General features: G+C 40.4%; 1 protein-coding gene across 1 annotated transcript; it reads left to right on the plus strand.

Moving 5' to 3' along the window:
• Positions 1 to 5,810: 5,810 nt before the first annotated feature.
• On the plus strand, positions 5,811 to 6,494 carry LOC306651224 (ferritin heavy chain-like; the record flags this gene model as incomplete). The annotated part of the gene is made up of 1 exon (XM_079123689.1): positions 5,811 to 6,494. One exon carries the CDS (start codon positions 5,811 to 5,813, stop codon positions 6,360 to 6,362), a length of 552 nt encoding a protein of 183 aa, XP_078979815.1. The 3' UTR covers positions 6,363 to 6,494.
• Positions 6,495 to 18,371: the final 11,877 nt, after the last annotated feature.

Here is an 18,371-nt window from a genome sequence, read left to right on the forward strand (position 1 = left end):
TCCCACAGGGGTCACTGTACAGAACTTAAGAGCAGCTCCTTAGCTCCACCAGTGACTTTGATTAGGCAGAGTCTCTTGATGAGGTGACTTCCTTTAGAAACATCAAGGGATGTTTCCCCTTTTCCATGACCCTCCTCTGCAGCAGATGCACTGGATAATTTTTCATCCTCTAGTCTCAACAATCTCCTTGATCAGGAGGTTGTGTGACCCAGAGTTGCAACGCTCCTTAGAGAACTCCTCTTATTCCCTGGGTTCAGGCTAACGTTGAGGGCAAGACCCAAATAGGGACTTTTCTTGACCTCTGTATTTAACTCCAATCTCTAAGTTTGATCTTAATTATCCAGCAAGCCAGTCTCACCAGTCATAAAGTCTAACTGGAGTCTGCATTAGTACTGGAAGTTACCACTATCTATTCTATAGGTGATGGCTTAGTATCATAAGTTACCTAGGTTGTGTGTTCTTGGAGCAGCTACTTCTGCAAAACGTTAACAGGTAACAGTTTTACAAAATGAAATTAGCAAGAGTAAAAATATATTCAGCTTGTATAATAGCTATCTTGAATTTCGATTGAGAACTACATTCTATCCCCTATTTGAGATCACAGTACTTTTACAACAAGAACCAATCTTTTGACTATAACTTTAAATAAGCTGAAGTCTGACTTATTTTGGAGTCACTCTAACATGCAGTAAGGTGGGAGGCAGAGCCTTACCGCTCTTTACAGATCTTAAGTGTTCTAATTCTGATGTTGATCTTTGCTTCTTCCTTAAATATCATTAAGTAGTTTACATATACTGTTTCCTGAGTCTATATAAACTTTATAATTAACACAATTTAACATAGTATCTAAAACATGAATCAAAGAAAGGCTGAGAGAGCTTTTAACTTTCCTTTTGTGATTAAATGGCAAAATGTTTTCATGTTTCACAATATTAACCTTTAAACAAATCAGACTCTAATGTTTAGAAATACGTTTACATTTGAAATTCTTTATCCCAGTGTAAAAAGTAACAAATTTTACACATACCCTATTGATAGCAGGTCCTATAATAGAACATTAAATGATAGAAATAAATCCCCAATAAAATTTACTCTTTATAAGTTTAAGATTACCATTACAGACAAGTTTAATCTGGAGGATAGCAAAGCTTAATAAATTCCTTGCTTTAAAAACTTGTGGTCCTGAAAAATATGAACACATTTAATATACAACTAGTGACCATTTCACAAATACCTTAACACTTTTATCTTACCAAATTGAGTTTTTAAAGAGAAATGTAGACTCTGTAACAAAGTACAATACTCTTTAATAGTTGTTTAACCATAATTGTATACACCCCAATTTTTAAGACTAATTGTTCTAAAGAATAAAACTTAATAGACACAAAGTTAAGAGTAAATTAGTGTTTCAAATCCTTGTCATTTTACCATGTCATTCTACCATATAGATTAAACTTTGGTTTATATCAGAACGTTAGTATTTCACCTTAGGAAAAACCTTCAATAGTTTTAGCTGTCTCACATACATATAACCAACTTAGTTACACACAAACTTGTTAAAAATTGCCCTTTACTTACACAGACTTTCTTAGCACTTACTTAGACCCTCATGCATTTCATCACACAAGCACTTTCTTACCCAGAAACATTTCCTTTTTCCTTTTACTAAATATATTTCCATACCCAGAATCTTTTATTTTCTCTTTCCTATTTGTTGACCCCTTTTTGTTTACATTCTGAAACAACTCTTATGAAATTTCTGAATTTAGATAAATTACTCTATTTTAATAAGATTAAATATTCTGTTGTTTATAGTACTCCAATTGAAACACAGTTGAAACTTTTGGGACCCTCTGTATATAGAATTGCACTTGTTAGGACATAACTCTTAGTAACCTTGTTTTTAGTTTAGTGATGACACAAAGCAAGTTTAAACCCTTTTATTTACCAACCTATGAAAACACTAATATGTTTAAGTATGATACCCCATGGAATTTAAGGAGTTAAAAGTACTTGATGTTATTTAACAATTAGCATTTTAACTTTGTAAATTAATCAGATATCTCTACAAACACATTTGAGTAATCCCATACATGTTAACTCTAATTCACTTATTCTGTAAAAACCAAGATATCAGACAAGTGTCCTGAACAGTATTTGCTGTCTCTTCCCTGTTGAAGAAAAGTCCTAGAAACAATTGATATTAGACATTTTATTAACATCAATATTTTATTAGCTTGACCACCTAGAGACTTGAAAGTTATTTTCAAAGACATTTTACTTTTATTAGTTTACCCAATTTGAACCCTTTTTAAATCACGTGAATTAAAAGTATCTGGATCCATTTTTAAATCTTAATTTTAGGAGCGCTCAGTTTTGATACAGACAAAACATGACATCAGACAGCACAACATACAAATAACACAAAATCAAGCCCTTGTAACTTTATAGGTGAATCTCCATTGCAATGTAACAGATGTTCAAAAACTCTAGTTGAATAAAAAATAGAACTGATCAAAAAATCATGAGCTCAAAAAAAACATATAATTAAAAATATAGCATTTACTTTGCTGGAGTTTTAAAGACTCTTTTTACCTTTTCTTTCCCTGGGTTTGAGACTGGTCTCCTACTGAGCCTTTAGGCTTCTTTTATTTATATTTCAATGCAAGCCTGGACTGAGATCTGGAAGGATCTAACAGGTTTTAACAGAAACTCTGTGTCTAAGGCATTTTAGCCATCTCATCAGGACAGGTTGGATGTTAAAATTATGAGACCTTATTTTTCATTACTTTTGAGACTAAAGCTACTTTGCTAAGTTACCCTTCAGGGCTGTCAGGAGGGGGAGTCCAGAGAAGGAACCTTTGGGGTCCACCCGAGAGTAGCCCGGGCCAAGAACCCCCCAGTTGTTCCAACCCTTCCTCCACCTCCACCACAAACACACAACAGAACCAGATACAGACGGGCGCCAATCTCTGATCCACCAATTGAACCCCATCAGCGCCCTTAGCGACGGAGACTACCAGGCGTCCCTGGCTCTCCTTCCACCCTTAGGGCGTCCCCCAGGGCTGCAACCTGTGGCCCCCTAGGCACGTCTACCGGCCACTGTTTGGCCACTCTCACAAGTCACCGAACGGCTGCCACCGAAACCGAAAGCGCGCTCACAGAACCAGACCAACTAGCAAAACACAAGACAAAGACAGACAACTTCGGGGTACCCCTTCTTACCTCCAAGGTCGACTCCGCGGATGAGGGGGGGCCATCTTATCCCGGGCGAGCCCCCAAATGTAAGGCCCCCAAAAAGGAAACCCCAACTCTGTCCCATGGATGGACGGCAACCCCAATCAACCGCAGGAGGCGTCACTTGATGCAAACCACAAGAGGTGTTTATTCCAGCGCGCTGGGACCCAACTCGAGGAGTCGAGTCCCTAGCAGAAAATCTTGTAGGTTTATAAAGGCAGAAACCACACATCGGGAGGGGTCACACATGAAAGGGAAAAGGGGGACAAAGCTGCCAGGAAGTTTCAAAGGGGGTCTGGGTTTGCTGACAACATGTTTCACAATGTTTTACAACAGGCTGTAGATTCTGGTCAATAGTTTCTGGTAATCCTACTGTTTGAGCACTATCTGGCTATCAGGCTCAATTTACTCTTTTACTCTCTGTTTGGGAACAGAGAACAGCTTTAAGGGCTTTGTTCCCATTACTGGGAGGGAAACCTTAGGGAGTTGAGATGACTGGGAGGGTGACCTTAGGGAGTTAAGATAACTGCGAGGGTGACCTCAGACAGCTTAAAAAAATGTCCATTCTTTCACAAGTTTGGCCCAAATACTAGTTGGAGGATAAAGAAAGATAATTATTGAGGGAAGAATAAAATATAACTTCATCTTTCAGCCAGAATCACATGAGCAATTACCTAAACCAGCTTGAGTCCAAAGGAATAAAACAAAATAAAAAAATATCATGTTTAAATCCAAATCACTATGGCACTTTCTCATATTCTCAGGTCATATTATCTCTAAGTTTCAGAAAGGGAGACAGAAGAAAAAGAAGGATAGAAAAGACCTTCTCCATCAAAAATCAATATGGCTAGTGTAAAAAGGCCCAAAAGGTGTTTCTGGTTGCACATATTTCGTATATGCCAGTGTTATGGGCTGATAGATCTGGCTCCATGAGAATGTTATAGGCCAAACTCTAAGGGAAATGACTAAACAGAGTCCATTTTGCTCTGAGACTCCTTATTATGTAGGAAATAAGCTTCTCCTATGGGAACACCCGCCTCTATCCCCATCATCAGTTACTCAGCATGACATGTTTAGCAATACAAAATGACAATTCTTATGTAATGAAAAATTGTTCTCTTTCGATTCCTATTGCTCCTAAATAACGTACCATGTAAATGGTGATTGTGTGGATGTTAGTAACCATTCTTTAGTTTGTACCTAGGTAAGGTTCATTTTGACCCACTTCCCTCTCTGTTGATTATCTTATGATGTTAGTTTGTAATTTTGAATCATAGCAACAAACACTTATGATTGATGTGATTTTTGGTATAAGAACCCCCTATAACCCTATGGTTGGGGCTGTTCTCCCAATAGCCATTTTTTGGGGCATTGTGTGAGACAGTCAGCCAGCCAGCCGGCTTAATAAAGACTCTCAAATTTGGACTTCTCAGTGGTGATCGGTCTGTTCTGAAGTTAAGCCCCATAACAGCCAGTTTGTCCAATATGTCCCCTGGGATGAAATTTATTATGTAAATTAAATGCACAGATAACATTCATAAGGATTGTTTCAAAATATACATTTAAGAAAAGGTCTAGAACTAGAAAAACACAATAAAGTTACAGGCATGGAAATATATTTTAATATCAGAAATTAGAAGGTAAGCCAGGCACAGTGCACACACTGTAATCCCAGGGGCTTGGGAGGTTGAGGTAGGAGGATTGTGAGTCCAAATCCAGCCTCAGCAAGGAGGCACTAAGCAACTCAGTGTGCCGCTGTCTCTAAATAAAATACAAAATAGGGATGGGGATGTGGCTCAGTGGTTGAGTTCCCCTGAGTTCAATCCCTGGTACCCTCCCCACCTCAAAATTAGAAGGTAAGAAATGTTTCTGAATGAGAAAATATTTTTGTATGGTAACGTAATATTCTTGTTCTATGATACAAGATTAAAGAGGACAAAACTAAGAATGTAAACAAGCTGTAGAATGTCTAAGCTGCAGAAGATTTAGGGAAGGTAAATTTCAAAGAGTTTTCATGAGTGGAAGGAGAAAAGAGGCAGTGGCTGGATTTATTGAGTTCTGGGAAAGGGGTGAGGACATATTCAAAAGGGTCATTAATATAGACACTGATCCTCACTGAGGAAAGCTGACATTCAAATAAAGCAATAGGATATTAAACTTCACAAAAAGCCCTCCATTTAATGAAACAACCACATTTGGACAATATTCACATAAGCCTGTTTTAAACGTAACCTGTGATTAACACAGTTTGCCCTTGTGTGCTTCTAACTTTTAAAAATATGACGTAGGTGAGAAGGTGAGCAGCGTTGCCAGGTTACAGCGGGCCACATCCGGGCACCACCAACCCCTGACCCCTGACTCCTGAGGAAATCGCTGCCGCCATTACCCGCTTCTCTTCTGCCTAACCCAGGCCCCCCAGATACAGCCCACCGGCCGAAGTACCGCCCTCACCCACCCTGGCCGCGCCCAGAGGGCCCCGCCGCAACCGCGGCCGGCGCCGCTGCCCACTGCGCAGCCCCAGAGCCCGCGCCGCCTTCGCCTTCGTGGTGGCGCCGCTTCTGCCTGCACCAGTCATGGTCCCCATCGTTGTGTCGCAGGTGCGCCACAACTACCACCCCGACTGCGAGGCCGCCGTCAACAACCAGATCCAGATGCAACTGCACGCCTCCTACGTCTACCTGTCCTTGGCCTTCTACTGCGACGGCCACAGCGTGGCCCTGGAGCACTTCTCCAGCTTCTTCCTGCGCCGCTCCCACGAGTGGGGGGATGGCGCCGAGAAGCTGATGAAGATGCAGAACCAGCGCGGAGGCCGCATCCGCCTCCAGGACATCCTCAAGCCCGACCGCGATGACTGGCACAGCGGCTTCCAGGCCATGGAGCGCGCCCTGCACCTGGAGAAGAGGGTCAACCAGAGCCTCCTGGAGCTGCACCGCCTGGCCACCGAGAGGGAGGACCCCCACCTCTGCCACTTCCTGCGGAGCCACTATCTGCACCAGCAGGTCCTCATCATCCGGGAGCTGGGCGGCTACCTGACCAACCTGCGCAGGATGGAGGCCCCGGAAAACCCCCTGGCCGAGCTCCTCTTTGACAGGCTCACCCTGGGCCGCAGCGACAAGGACAACTGAGCAGGACTGTGCCCCAGCCCATGCCAGGGAGTCTTCCCCGGGTGGGTCCCAGGCCGGCCTGCACATTGCCCTTGCAGCCCATTCACCTTAGTTTCGGCCTTTCAGTTTCATTGTTACTTCCAATAAAGTTATTTATTTGGTTCTTAAGGAAATGAAGGTGTCCAGTTGATGTGTGTGTGTGTGTGTGTGTGTGTGCAGAAAACTCTCACTTTTCAAGAATGAGGGTAGATCTTGTAGATTTAAAATGGTGATTCAGGAATCTCTTCACTCACCTGTACCTCTTTTGCAAGTAGCTAAGGCTCTTAGCTCATCAGGGACACCTTCTCACTACACATATGCGCGCACACACACACACGCACATGCAAGGGAGAAGTGGTGGGAAAGTGAGGGCTTGCAATGCAGTCTTAAAAAGAGGAGGACCCCACTCTCATGACCACATTAACCTTACTTAATTAGGTCCATGGAGTACCTAACTCCTATTATGGTCACATTTGAAGTTGGTAATTCAACATATGAATTTGGGGTGAGGGAGATACAAACATTTAGCCTTTGCTGATGGATCTTTGGATATGATGTGTGTACTTTAAGTTCAGGAAATCTGCAAGTCTGGGTTGGTTTTTACTTCCTGGGCATGCAAGTCCTTTTCTTCAGTCAAACATAAGTTGCTAGCTAGAGCCTACTATGATCTTTTCCTGAAAGTGGACATAGCCTTCCATAATAGTTGGGATACATGGGATCTTACTAAGGCCCACTAATTTCCTTCTTGTTGGATCTGTTAAATTTGTAACTGACTTTCCTGTCTGTAGCTCACTTAACCCATATTGCAAGTTCAATTTAGCTGGGATGTTGGTCTTCCTCAATTTTTGCCATTGTGATAGTTACTGTTTTCAACAACATTCACCTTAGATTCCTCTGCAGTCTAAAATCACCCCTCTCCATCATCCAGGTCATTAGTCTTCACAGTCTGCTGTATTCTAGTAAAGCTATGTACTATACCAGAGTTAGTGGTGGGAGGCAGAATGGGAACAGCTTAGGCTCAAAATTCCACAAAGTGCAACTGGTTTTCTTAAATATGTTCAATTTGTTATATACCCTTTGTCAATTACAAATTGACAAAGTATTGAAATGGTTCTTTTGGACAATTTTGTCCAGTTTGTCATTGATTTTGTGAAAAGAATTTCACTGACATACTCACTTGACCATACTGGGAATCTGTTTTATATATGGCTATACTTATGAAGCGTGGAAGGATGGAAACATTCACTGACGGCTTACTATTAGTAGTATACATATGACATTTAACTGATTCTAATTTGGATACCTAAAAAAGTACTCAGTAAGAAGTCTATATTGTCTATTATGTGAAATATACGTCCATAATTAAGTAAACTTTAGATTTATTGCTATCTTAGACATTTAAAAATAAACACTTGTTTTTGCATTTATTTAAAAATGTTTGGCAAAGGAAAATTTCAAACATTCTTTGGAAAATACAGACTTTTAAAACGTTTCTGTAATGTGACTTCAAATCCCATGGAGGTTAGAGGCAGCATGGTTAGACTTGATCAATGCATGATGTTACAAGTATGGAAATATCACAGTGAATCCCATTAATTTGTATAATTATGTGTCATCAATAAGTATAATTTTTTTTGAAGTTTATAAGATTAGAAATGTTCTAACCCCTTTATATGAAAAGGGATTAAATTCTGGCAGCAATATTTATAACTCCAAACTAAGAAGATGTTTTTATTGAACTATAACAAATTTAATTGCATACAAAAGTAAAAAGAGTTCCAAGAGTGTACACATAGTTGTTTCCTTATCTATTGGATAGAAGATCTTGGTTTATGTGCAATACCTCTATATATCAGAGAGAAGAATTTTCTTTTTCTGAGAAACGGTGGATTGAGGTTGGATATATCACACTATAAATAAGGTAATTGCATTTGGTACAAATTTATTGTTGGATTTGAGTCAAGTTTATTTTAACTCCTCTATGTTGTTTTGCCACCTTTTCATACAAGTCAGGGTTCACTGAGTTTATTTTATTAGGTTAAGTGGAGTTTTATTTAAATTTTATGTAGCTAAAAATCTTGAGGAAAAAAAAAAGAGTCTGAATTTAGATTTGGTTGCTGCTGTCCAGTGGTGGAATTCTTGGGGGTATCCACTTAGAGTAATGAGTTTAAGCAGAGGTATCATCATTACTATATTAAAATACCTGTGCTTGGCAAGAATGTGCAGAAGTCTGAATATAACATAGTAAATTATGTCATTGTCCCTGCTCAGGGCAACTGCAACTTGAAAGACACACTCTCATCATGAAGAAGATAGCAGATGCAGTGTTTGTGAGCTGAGTGTTACTTCACTGCTGACTCACGCAAAGAGGTTTAGGATGTTGACTGTGTTGTCTAAAGAGCATCTAGCAGTTTTCACCTTATCTTATGGGGCCTTCATTCCATTTTAATGCTTATTAGGATATCTTTTAAGTTTTCCTCACAGGAGAAAAAGCAAATTCAGGATTAAAATGCTACCCATGAGGTAATGGACTTTTTGAAGAAATAAAACCAGGGAACACCGAGTGTTGGTGCAAGGAAATTTGCGCATTTGAACAAGCTACGAACCTTTTGAAAATAATGAAAAGAATAAGTATTGGCAATTTTAAAATTCTCAAAGAATTGTTTACATTTTCATGTATGTTGGAAATCTGCATTTCCAAGATGTATGCATTGTTGTCAATTACAAATTACTTTTTTGAGGAAGTCTAAAAGTAGCATCTATCTAATAATAGTCCCTGCATGGGAGAGCTAAGTTCACTTCCCTGTGCATTGATGGGTTTTCACAGCACTCTGTTGAAAGCTAAGATTCATCATCTTGGCAGGGGAGAAGCATTTAGTTCACGTAAGGCTTTGATCTAGAAAGTTAATAATATCCTTACTTTCATTCAGAGAGAAAGGGTGGAGGAAGCTAATGAAAGCTGATAATGTTTTTAAATGCTTTACCTTTCATACAAAATAAAGCCATATGTGGACTTTGCTACCCATTCCATAAGACTATTCCTCTTCACCAATCTTTACTGTAGACTACATGCTAGTCAAGAAGAATAGGGATAGGGAAGTGCAAGGCAGAGGTATAAATTCCTGTTCTGGGGTTGGAAATTACATTACCAGAAGTAGCCATTGTATCAAAATCCAGCCCAGGGCACCATGAAAATACTAGATGCTAAATGAGTGATGCCAGATGTACTAGAAGACAAATATGTCTTGTGTCTGTTTCACTAATATTGCTTCACATGATTTTGTGTATGTGGGTAAATATGTCTATGTGTGTTTTTAACATAACTGGCTTTGTATTAAAGTAGCCATATTCCTAGAATGATCATGAACTATTATATACTCTAAGTAGAATTAAGTACCACTAGTAAATGTGACCTAAATGTTATTTAGAACCTTCACTATCTATACCAAATATCATGGAATGTTCAGAGTAAAATATGTTTCATATATTTAAAACAAACTCTGGGTCTTCACATTGTGTTTTTTAAGGAATATAAATTTTAAATATCCTATGAATTTCACAAAGCTAATTTTTTTTATCCTACTTGTTTTAGTCAGTTTTTTTGCTGCTGTGACTAAAGGACAGTATCAGCACAATTGTAGGGGAGGAAAAGTTTATCTGAGGGATCATGGTTTCATGGTTTAGTCCATAGCAGGTCAGCTCCATTGGTCTGGGCTCAAGGTGAGGCTGAACATCATGGCAGAAGAGTGTGGTGGAGGGAAGCAGCTCACATCAGTGATCACAAAGCAGAGAGGGTGGGGGGAACACTCCACTCTCCAGATACAAAATACATACCCCATAGCCAGGATCCCAATTAACCATTTCCTCCAGCCATACCCCACTGCCTTCAGTAACCATCCAGTTAATCCTATCAGGAATTAATTCACTGATTAGATTAAGACTCTCACAACCCAATCATTTCTCCTTTGAATCTTCTTGCATTGTCTTACACATGAGATTTTGGGGAACATCTTACATCCAAACCATAACACTACCATTCTCCTTTGAAAGAATGGCACATTTTTGTTTGAATGCACTGTGCTAAAAATACCTTCTATTTTAACTTGAACTTGCAAGTTTGAAATGATTTTAATTAAAATAGTACAAAAGATAGGACATAAAGTCCTTTACAAATATTCACCAATTTTAACATTTTGTCATATTTTGTCAGTCTTCTCCCTATCTGCATACAAACACATATTTTTCCCTGTCATTTGGGAATAAGTTGACTATGTGAAAAGAAAGACATTATTTTACTTAACCACAATCAATGACCAAAATCAGGTAATTTAACATTGATAAAACATTATTTAGTTTTACAATATTATCTAATCTCTGTTTGATCTGGACAATCATTTCAATAATACCCTTTGTAGCATTTTGTGATTCAGGCATCAACTGTGTTCTGGGATCTGCCCAAATGGGGAAACTACTGCAGCTTCTCTTGCTAGCTAATTAAGCTATAAAGTTCCAGACATCTGTAATTAGCTCTTGGAAAAGAGAAAGGTGTGGCTAGAGAGGCGAGGCACTCAGGATTGGAGAGAATGAAGGTGAACTCATAACTAAAGACCACAGAGAAAAGCAAACTTGTCCTTTCCAGCTCTCCATATTTCTCAAGATAAGGAAATAAAATCAAACCAAATCTCATTCGGGAATAGCCAGATGATCTGTAGAACAGCCAGAAACGTGGGCTCTAAAAGGTAAACTAAAGGGAATTACTCTTTGAGAGAGTAGAGAACAAGGCGTGGGAAAAACTGAACCGGGAACCCACACATCTTGGGAGTTGGGCGTTTTAGCCTGTTTCTTTTTGAACGGGGGTGTGGAAGAGTTGCATTTTTTACACAGCCACATGGTTCTCGCCTTAAACGATAACAATTACCCAAAATAGCATACGTGTTACTCCAGAGCGGGAGGAATGGCCACGGGAGGAGGGAGAGGGCGTGGGATGTCGCTTTAGGCTTGGCGACCTGGAGCCAGGAGGGGAGAGGGGTGCATGCAGGGACGCGCCTGGAGGCCGAGGCTCCCCTGAGGGCCGGGATTGGGGGACGCACGCGAGCAGGGGACGCGGAGAGGTGGGGAGGGGCGGTGGCCGTCCGGGCAGCGGGGCGCGGGACAGTCCGGGGAGGGGAGCGGGGGTCGCGGCGCGCCGGGCCCTCACCGCTGCTGAGCGTGGACTCGCAGTGCCAGTTGTCCAAGCTGGCGGGCTTCCGGCAGGACTCCCACAGGGACAGGTAGTACTGGTGGTCAGCGGTGACCCAGGCCGGGCTCAGCACCGCCCCCAGGTCCAGACACAGCGCCAGGAAGATGCACACCAACCCGACCAGCTTCAGCGGGGTCAGCACCGACACGCGCACCTCCTCCATGCCGCTGCCCGCCGAAGCCATCCCGGGGCGCCGCTGCCGCCCGCCCCGGAGGCGAGGACGCCAGGCGGGTCCGGAGAGCCGGAGCCCGACTCCCCGAGGAGCGAAGCAGCCGAGCCGCGGCGCGCCGGGACTCGTTCCTCGGGGCTTCGCGCCTTCAGTCGCGTGGGGAGGAAGGTGGGTCTGTGGAGGCGGCTGGCCGGATGGGGGTCGACAGCAGCCGCAGCGACACCGATCTCGCCGGGACTTTAGTTCTGCTCTCTACCGGTGCCTGCTTGGTCTTGCCAACTGCTGGGTGTGAGCCAGTAGCAGCACTCCTGCCCCACCACATTCGGCTCCCCACTCTGTCCCATCACGTGGGCTTCTTTTTATCGTGTGAATATAAGCAATTGGCATTTTCGTCTTCTCAGATTTATCATTTCTATGTATTGTAAACTTTTGAACTTTTCTCCAGTTATCGTGAAACGTAGAATGAATTGTTTCAAACTTTTTATCCTATTGTGCTTTATAAAATTGAAACTACTTCCACCCCTCTGTGTTTTTGTAACAAAAAGCTCTGTCCTTGTCCCCGATGCCAATTCAATAAGGAGGCCACGGGTTTGAGAAAAAGGAAAAAGAAGTTTTACTGCTTTGCTAGCAAAGGGGAAACACAGGGAACTCCTGTCCCAAAAGCGGTGATTCTGCCCATCCTGAGGAACAGAGAGGGTTTAAAGGAGTTTTTCAAAGGCCACATTCCAGGTGTGGCCTGACAGGGGGTCCCAGGGTGCCCTGATGGTGTGTTAACATTCACTTGTTAATTTGGGAGATACTCACTTCCTAGATCCTCTGGCAGATTATCTCCCTCCTGTGGAGCACAGATAGCTCAGGGTAATCTTGTTCCCTGCCCCCGGGTTAGAGAGGGGAGAAAGGGAAAAAGGAAAACTTGTTCCCTTTAAAAATAAGTCCCAGAGCCATATGCAAAAGGACAAGTGGATCACTGTTACATTTTGGTACCAGTTACTCACCTTCTCACCATCCTTCCCCCACCTCCTACCCTAGCGATCTGTCTTCTTTCTACTTTCTGCTCCTGTGTGATCTTAGTTTCCGTGAATGAGGGACAGCATGCAGAGGTTGTGCTTAGCTTTTTTTTTTTTCTTAACACGGTATCCTCCAATTCCACCCACGTTGCCACAGATGACAGGGTATAATCCTTTTTACTGCTGAGTACTATTCTGTTGTATATACATGCCACATTTAAAAAAATCCATTCATCTGTTTTTATCATCTTAGTTGATTCATTAGCTTGGCTATTGTGAATAGTGCTGTTAGGTGGGAGTTCAGGGACACCAAAATGGCAGAGACAGGGTATTAGAAAAAAGTCACTGGAGGAGAAGACAAATGTGTCCTGTTCCTGTTTACAATAAATCCTATTACCATGACAACTCCCACCACAGCTGCAAATTAAAAAAAAAATAACCAGGGTAAAGTGGGCAGTATTCTAACTTGGTTTCTAAAGTAACCAATGGGGGAGAAATTGGAAAATATTCTAATCAGGCGTCATAAGATAACCAATGGAAGAAAATGGAGTAAAGTCTTCCATACCCGCTCTGAGTTACCCTATGATGTATAAAGAAGTAGTTTTCTGGTAGTATATAGGCCTAAGCTACTCCATTTTATAAAATTTGCCCTGAGCTACTACTCCATTTTAAGTATAAGTGCTAAGGTAGAATGACCCTACACCTTGTTTCTACAGGTAAACAACTACCAACTGCACAGTACAATTGTAAAGCACAAACTGCGATATATTAATTGGGCTAATAAAAATGACCACCCTTGCTCTTATGGCATTGAATCAGAAGCACATGGATGCTTGGGCATATCAGAAAAGCCAGGCCTATGAGTTTATCAATCTTACCAGATGTGTCCCCCTCACCCGAAACCCATAAAAGAGGTACCCCAAAACTGGCTAAGGCAGCATATACCTACCTATTAATACTGGTCTGTTGGAGATTGTGTCCGTGTTCCTTAGAGTCCAAGAATGAACACTGAGACAAGGGCCAACCAAGCGTAGCAAGTAATTTTTATTTAAGAAAGTGGTAGAGATAGACTTTTCCAAAGACAAGGGGCCCCAGAACTGGGGGGTGGGGTGGACTTGCTTTCCTTATAGGCCCCAGAACCAACCTCTTTACTCATCGTTTTCCTTTTCTTCCCTGTATACGTGACTTAGGAGTAGGAGCACAAAGGTTAATTGTCAGCAACCTCAAGTGCCAAGGAGCACAAGTGTGGAAGTTAACCATTAGCAACCCATTGTTCTGTTTTTGATAACCAGTCATCACCCTCTGACTCCCATCAGTCATTATATACACTGTGTGACCTTTGTCCCTGTCTTACCATCAACAACCCATCAGTGAACACACCAGGAGGTCAAGAGGAGATGACTCTCTTTCCCAGGCTTCAGCTTAGCTAGATTTCCTGGTTTTGATGTGACTCACTTTGAAACTGCCTGAAGTCCAACCACTGGCCTAGAATAAGTTCTGTGTTCTGACAGTTCTGCCCCCTGAACAAGTTCTTGGACTGGTTCTTAATCTTATCTGATCCTATAGCGATGCATTTGTATCTGTTCTCTGCCTTTGTTCTTGTCACTGCATCCTGAAACCCTGTGGCCATCTTAACCCTGGCTTAACTCTTCTGTACCTATAAAATTGTGTGAAGTATGATGTGTGACTTGAGCATTACAGATGTTAATAATTAAGATTAGAATGAAAGACCTGTGATTGCCTGACTTATGGCTACCAAGTGACCCATGTGTACTCAGGGAACTACAACCAATGAAAAGTGATGTAGTTTGTGAGGTTATTGTTATTCAATAAATTCTGACATTGTGGAAAGACAGGTGTCAGTCTATGTTAATGGCACAACTTGCTCACAACAACCACCATATTGCTGTTCAAAATGATTGTACAAATTTCTAACGTATACCAGGGCTCCTTTTCTTCCAAATCTTCACTGATATTTATTATCTTTTGACTTTTTGATAGTAGTCATTCTAACAGGTGTGAGATGATATTTTATTGTGGCTTTGTTAGCTGCTAGGCGGGTACTTTTAGGGGTCACTATACTTATGGGAGGAGGGGAATCTGCTACCCCTTGAAATGACTATAAATACTCTAAGTTGTTGTTTTGTTTCAGATAAGGCCTTCTAGAGAAACCCATAAGGAACCAGCCAAAATCACTGGGTCACTCTAACTTACTCTTATTAGTGACCCAGAGTAAAGTTTGCTCATTATAATGCTATTATCCACCCAGGAGGTATCCCTGCCTGCTGTTTTTTGTTTTTTTGTTTTTTTTTAAACATGGGATGTTTGAAGAAGCATGATCTCCAACGGAACATGCTTAAGAATGTGCCCACCATTACATGTAATGATGAGTCTTTCCTATATGAATATGTTTTAGCTTCCCCCACAAAACTCCTTGCTTTCTTTGTCTGGAAAGACATAGTGCTTTGGGAATTATCTCCAGTGCTCTCCTTACTTGTACAAGTAATAAAACTTTCTTCTTTTATCTCCTGGTTTTGTTTATTGGCTTTGTACTCACCAAGGGGCAAAATCATTGTGCTTATTTACAGGCTTGATTTGCATTTCCCTGATAATTAGTGATGCTGAACATCTTTTCATCTATTTGTTGGTCATTTTTAAATTTTCTTTGAAGAAAAGTCTATTGAGGTTCTCTGTTATTCGTTAATCATGTTACTTGTTTTTTTGCTATTGAGATGTGTGAGTTCCTTATATATTTGGGATATTAACCCTTTATCAGGTATATGGTTCACAAGTATTCTCTCCCAATCCATTAGCCACTCTTTTAGTTTGTTGAATGTTTCCTTTGCTATGCACAAACTTTTCAGTTTGATGCAGCCTCAGTTGTTTATTTCTGCCTTTCTTCCTGTGCTTTTGTTGTGCTATCCAAAAAATTCATTGCCAAAGTCAACATCAGGTAGTCTTACCCCTCTTTCTTTCTTTTTTTTTTTTGGCGATTTACATTTTCAGATTTTATGTTTACGTCCTTAATTCATTTTGAGTGGATTATTACCTATGTTGTAAGATAAGGGTCCAACTTCATTCTTTTGCATGTGGACATCCAGTTTTCCCATTAGCATTTATTAGAGACTGTCATTGTCCTACTGTGTTTTCTTGGTGGACTTATTGAAAATTAATTTGCCATATATACTTAGGTTATTAGAAACAAAATCCTAAAATTCACATGGAATCACAATTGTACCCTGAATTGCCAAAACAATCCTGAGAAAGAAAAAAAAAATTGGAGGCACCATACTTACTGATTTCAAGTTATACTATAAAGTAATCAAAGTATTACAAATAATTTGGTACTGATATAAAAACAGACACATAAGCCAATGGTTTCGTATTCTTAGGGTCTCGCTGAGACCTGCATAGCAAGGGAATCAGTAAATTGCTTGGAGGTGTGGGCCAGCTGGAAATAAAAGACTGAAATAATAGTATTAAGAAACAATACTATCAATATCCAAGTAGACAATTCTTCCAATAATCAGTCCCCTGACCTCTCTTCCAATAATCTTGTTTTTCATACAACTGCAGCTATCCACTCCTATTGGTATATCCTAGACCTGTAACTTCTAACATTTTTATTCATATACTCTTAAAAGAATCGTGAAAAATCACACATTCATGCTACATATTATCTTGCACATTCTTTTTTTCATTTGGGAAATGTAATGCAAAGCCATCTTGATGCTCTCCTTTAACAAAGGTCCTTATGTGTCCCTTCTCCATTCCACCTCAATTACTGGCTTAACTAATCAAACTTTTGAGGCCATTTAATTTATTTTTCCTCTCTTTGGCCAAAATACACAGAAAGGAAAAAGAGCCCTAAGTTTATTTATTTTTTAATTCTTAAATTTTTGTTGTTGATGGACCTTTATTTTACTCATTTATTTATATACACTGCTGAAGATAGAACCCAGTGCCTCCCACATGCTAAGCACTGGCCACAACCCCAGCCCCAAAGAGCCCTAAGTTTTGACTCATGCCTTTTCACTTAAACCCATTTGGGTCCATCTATGAACAAACCACTCACCTCTGCTTGTCTTAACATAATCTTTGGGTAAGGCCACTAGTGTCAGCAATACTATTATGCAGAAATTTACAAAAGATTTTGTAAGATGTGCAACCAAATTGGTTAGCTCAAAGTAGAAAGATAATTATAATTCCAGTTACTGCTCAGAGTGTCAGAATCAATGTGACTACACACTTGGAAATTTGAAGAATGTCTCTGACTTCAGCCAATGGTGTGCACTTTTTTAAGTTGGCATTTACTATGTTTCTAGGGATAAGTCTAATTTCGTTAATAAAAATAGAAAATATTAAACATATAAGGTGAAGACGAGTGGAAAAAATTATTCTTTATAAGATTTGAAGGCTGGGATAGTATAACTCAGTGCTAGAGTGCTTGTCTAGCATGCATGAAGCCCTGTACTTGATCCCCAGTACAAAGGAGAGGGAGAAAAGAGAAAGAGAGGAGCAGGGGAGGGAGAGGGAGATTGGTTATAAGTTCAATTATTTGTCAAGTTGTTTTTAAAAGAATCAAGGTCACTAGTTTTGGCATCTTCTGTTTGACATTCAGACCCTACAATATAAGCTAAAATTTACTGTTTCCTCTCTTCCTTTGTTCTGCAACTGGTATCAAACCCAGAGTCTATACATGTTAAGCAGAAAGTCTCCCCCTGAGCTCTACCCTCAGTCCCTCAAATGTCCTGTGGCTTACTCTGAACTTCAGTCTTAACAAAAATATGCATCAAATGGGCAAATTTGAAGATCCTTGATTACTTGTTATAGGTGACTTTCCCCAAACCAGAACTCAGTACATCACTTTGGCACCAGGAAGAATTTTCCACCTGGGTAATGTTGTTTGTTTGAAAGGTAAGCCTTTCTTTTGTAAAATGGGCTGTTCTCAGGCAGATCAATTTTAGAAAAGGGTACCTGTGGAATTTGAGAAGCTGGAAATTGATTCCTTTAACTATATTTGTCCAAAGCAAAACTAACCTTTACTGTCAGAAGTCAGGAGAATGTCATCCTTGATGTGGTGTGAAGTAGCAAGGAGGGATATTATCAAAACCTTTATTACTTTTCATCCCCAATCATCTCTTGAATCTGTTATTTCTCTGAATCTCCATTGCTACTGTTTTGGACATGCTACCTTCAATTCCAGATGACTGTAATTATTCTCTGAATTGATAATCCCACAATCAATCTTTGTATTCCTTTAACTACTGTTCTTTTTTAAAATATCTTTTTTAGTTGTTAACGGACCTTTATTTTATTTATATGCAGTGCTAAGAATAGAACTCAGTGCCTCACACGTGCTTGGCAAGAAGAGAAGCACCTCTTCACTTCTTCTAGTTAATACCTGTATTTCCTTTAAGAAATTATGATAACTTGAGTAAGTAGCCACGATTTACTATTCTAAATATTATATACACTCCCATAACAACCTTTCTTTAATAAAGTTTTAATTTAATTTAATTTTATTTTTTTGGTACTGGGAATTGAGTGCAGGGATGCTCTACCACTGAGCTACA

This window comes from Sciurus vulgaris (assembly GCF_902686455.1).
Source record: "Sciurus vulgaris genome assembly, chromosome: X".
In the NCBI taxonomy this organism is placed as follows: Eukaryota; Metazoa; Chordata; class Mammalia; order Rodentia; family Sciuridae; genus Sciurus; species Sciurus vulgaris.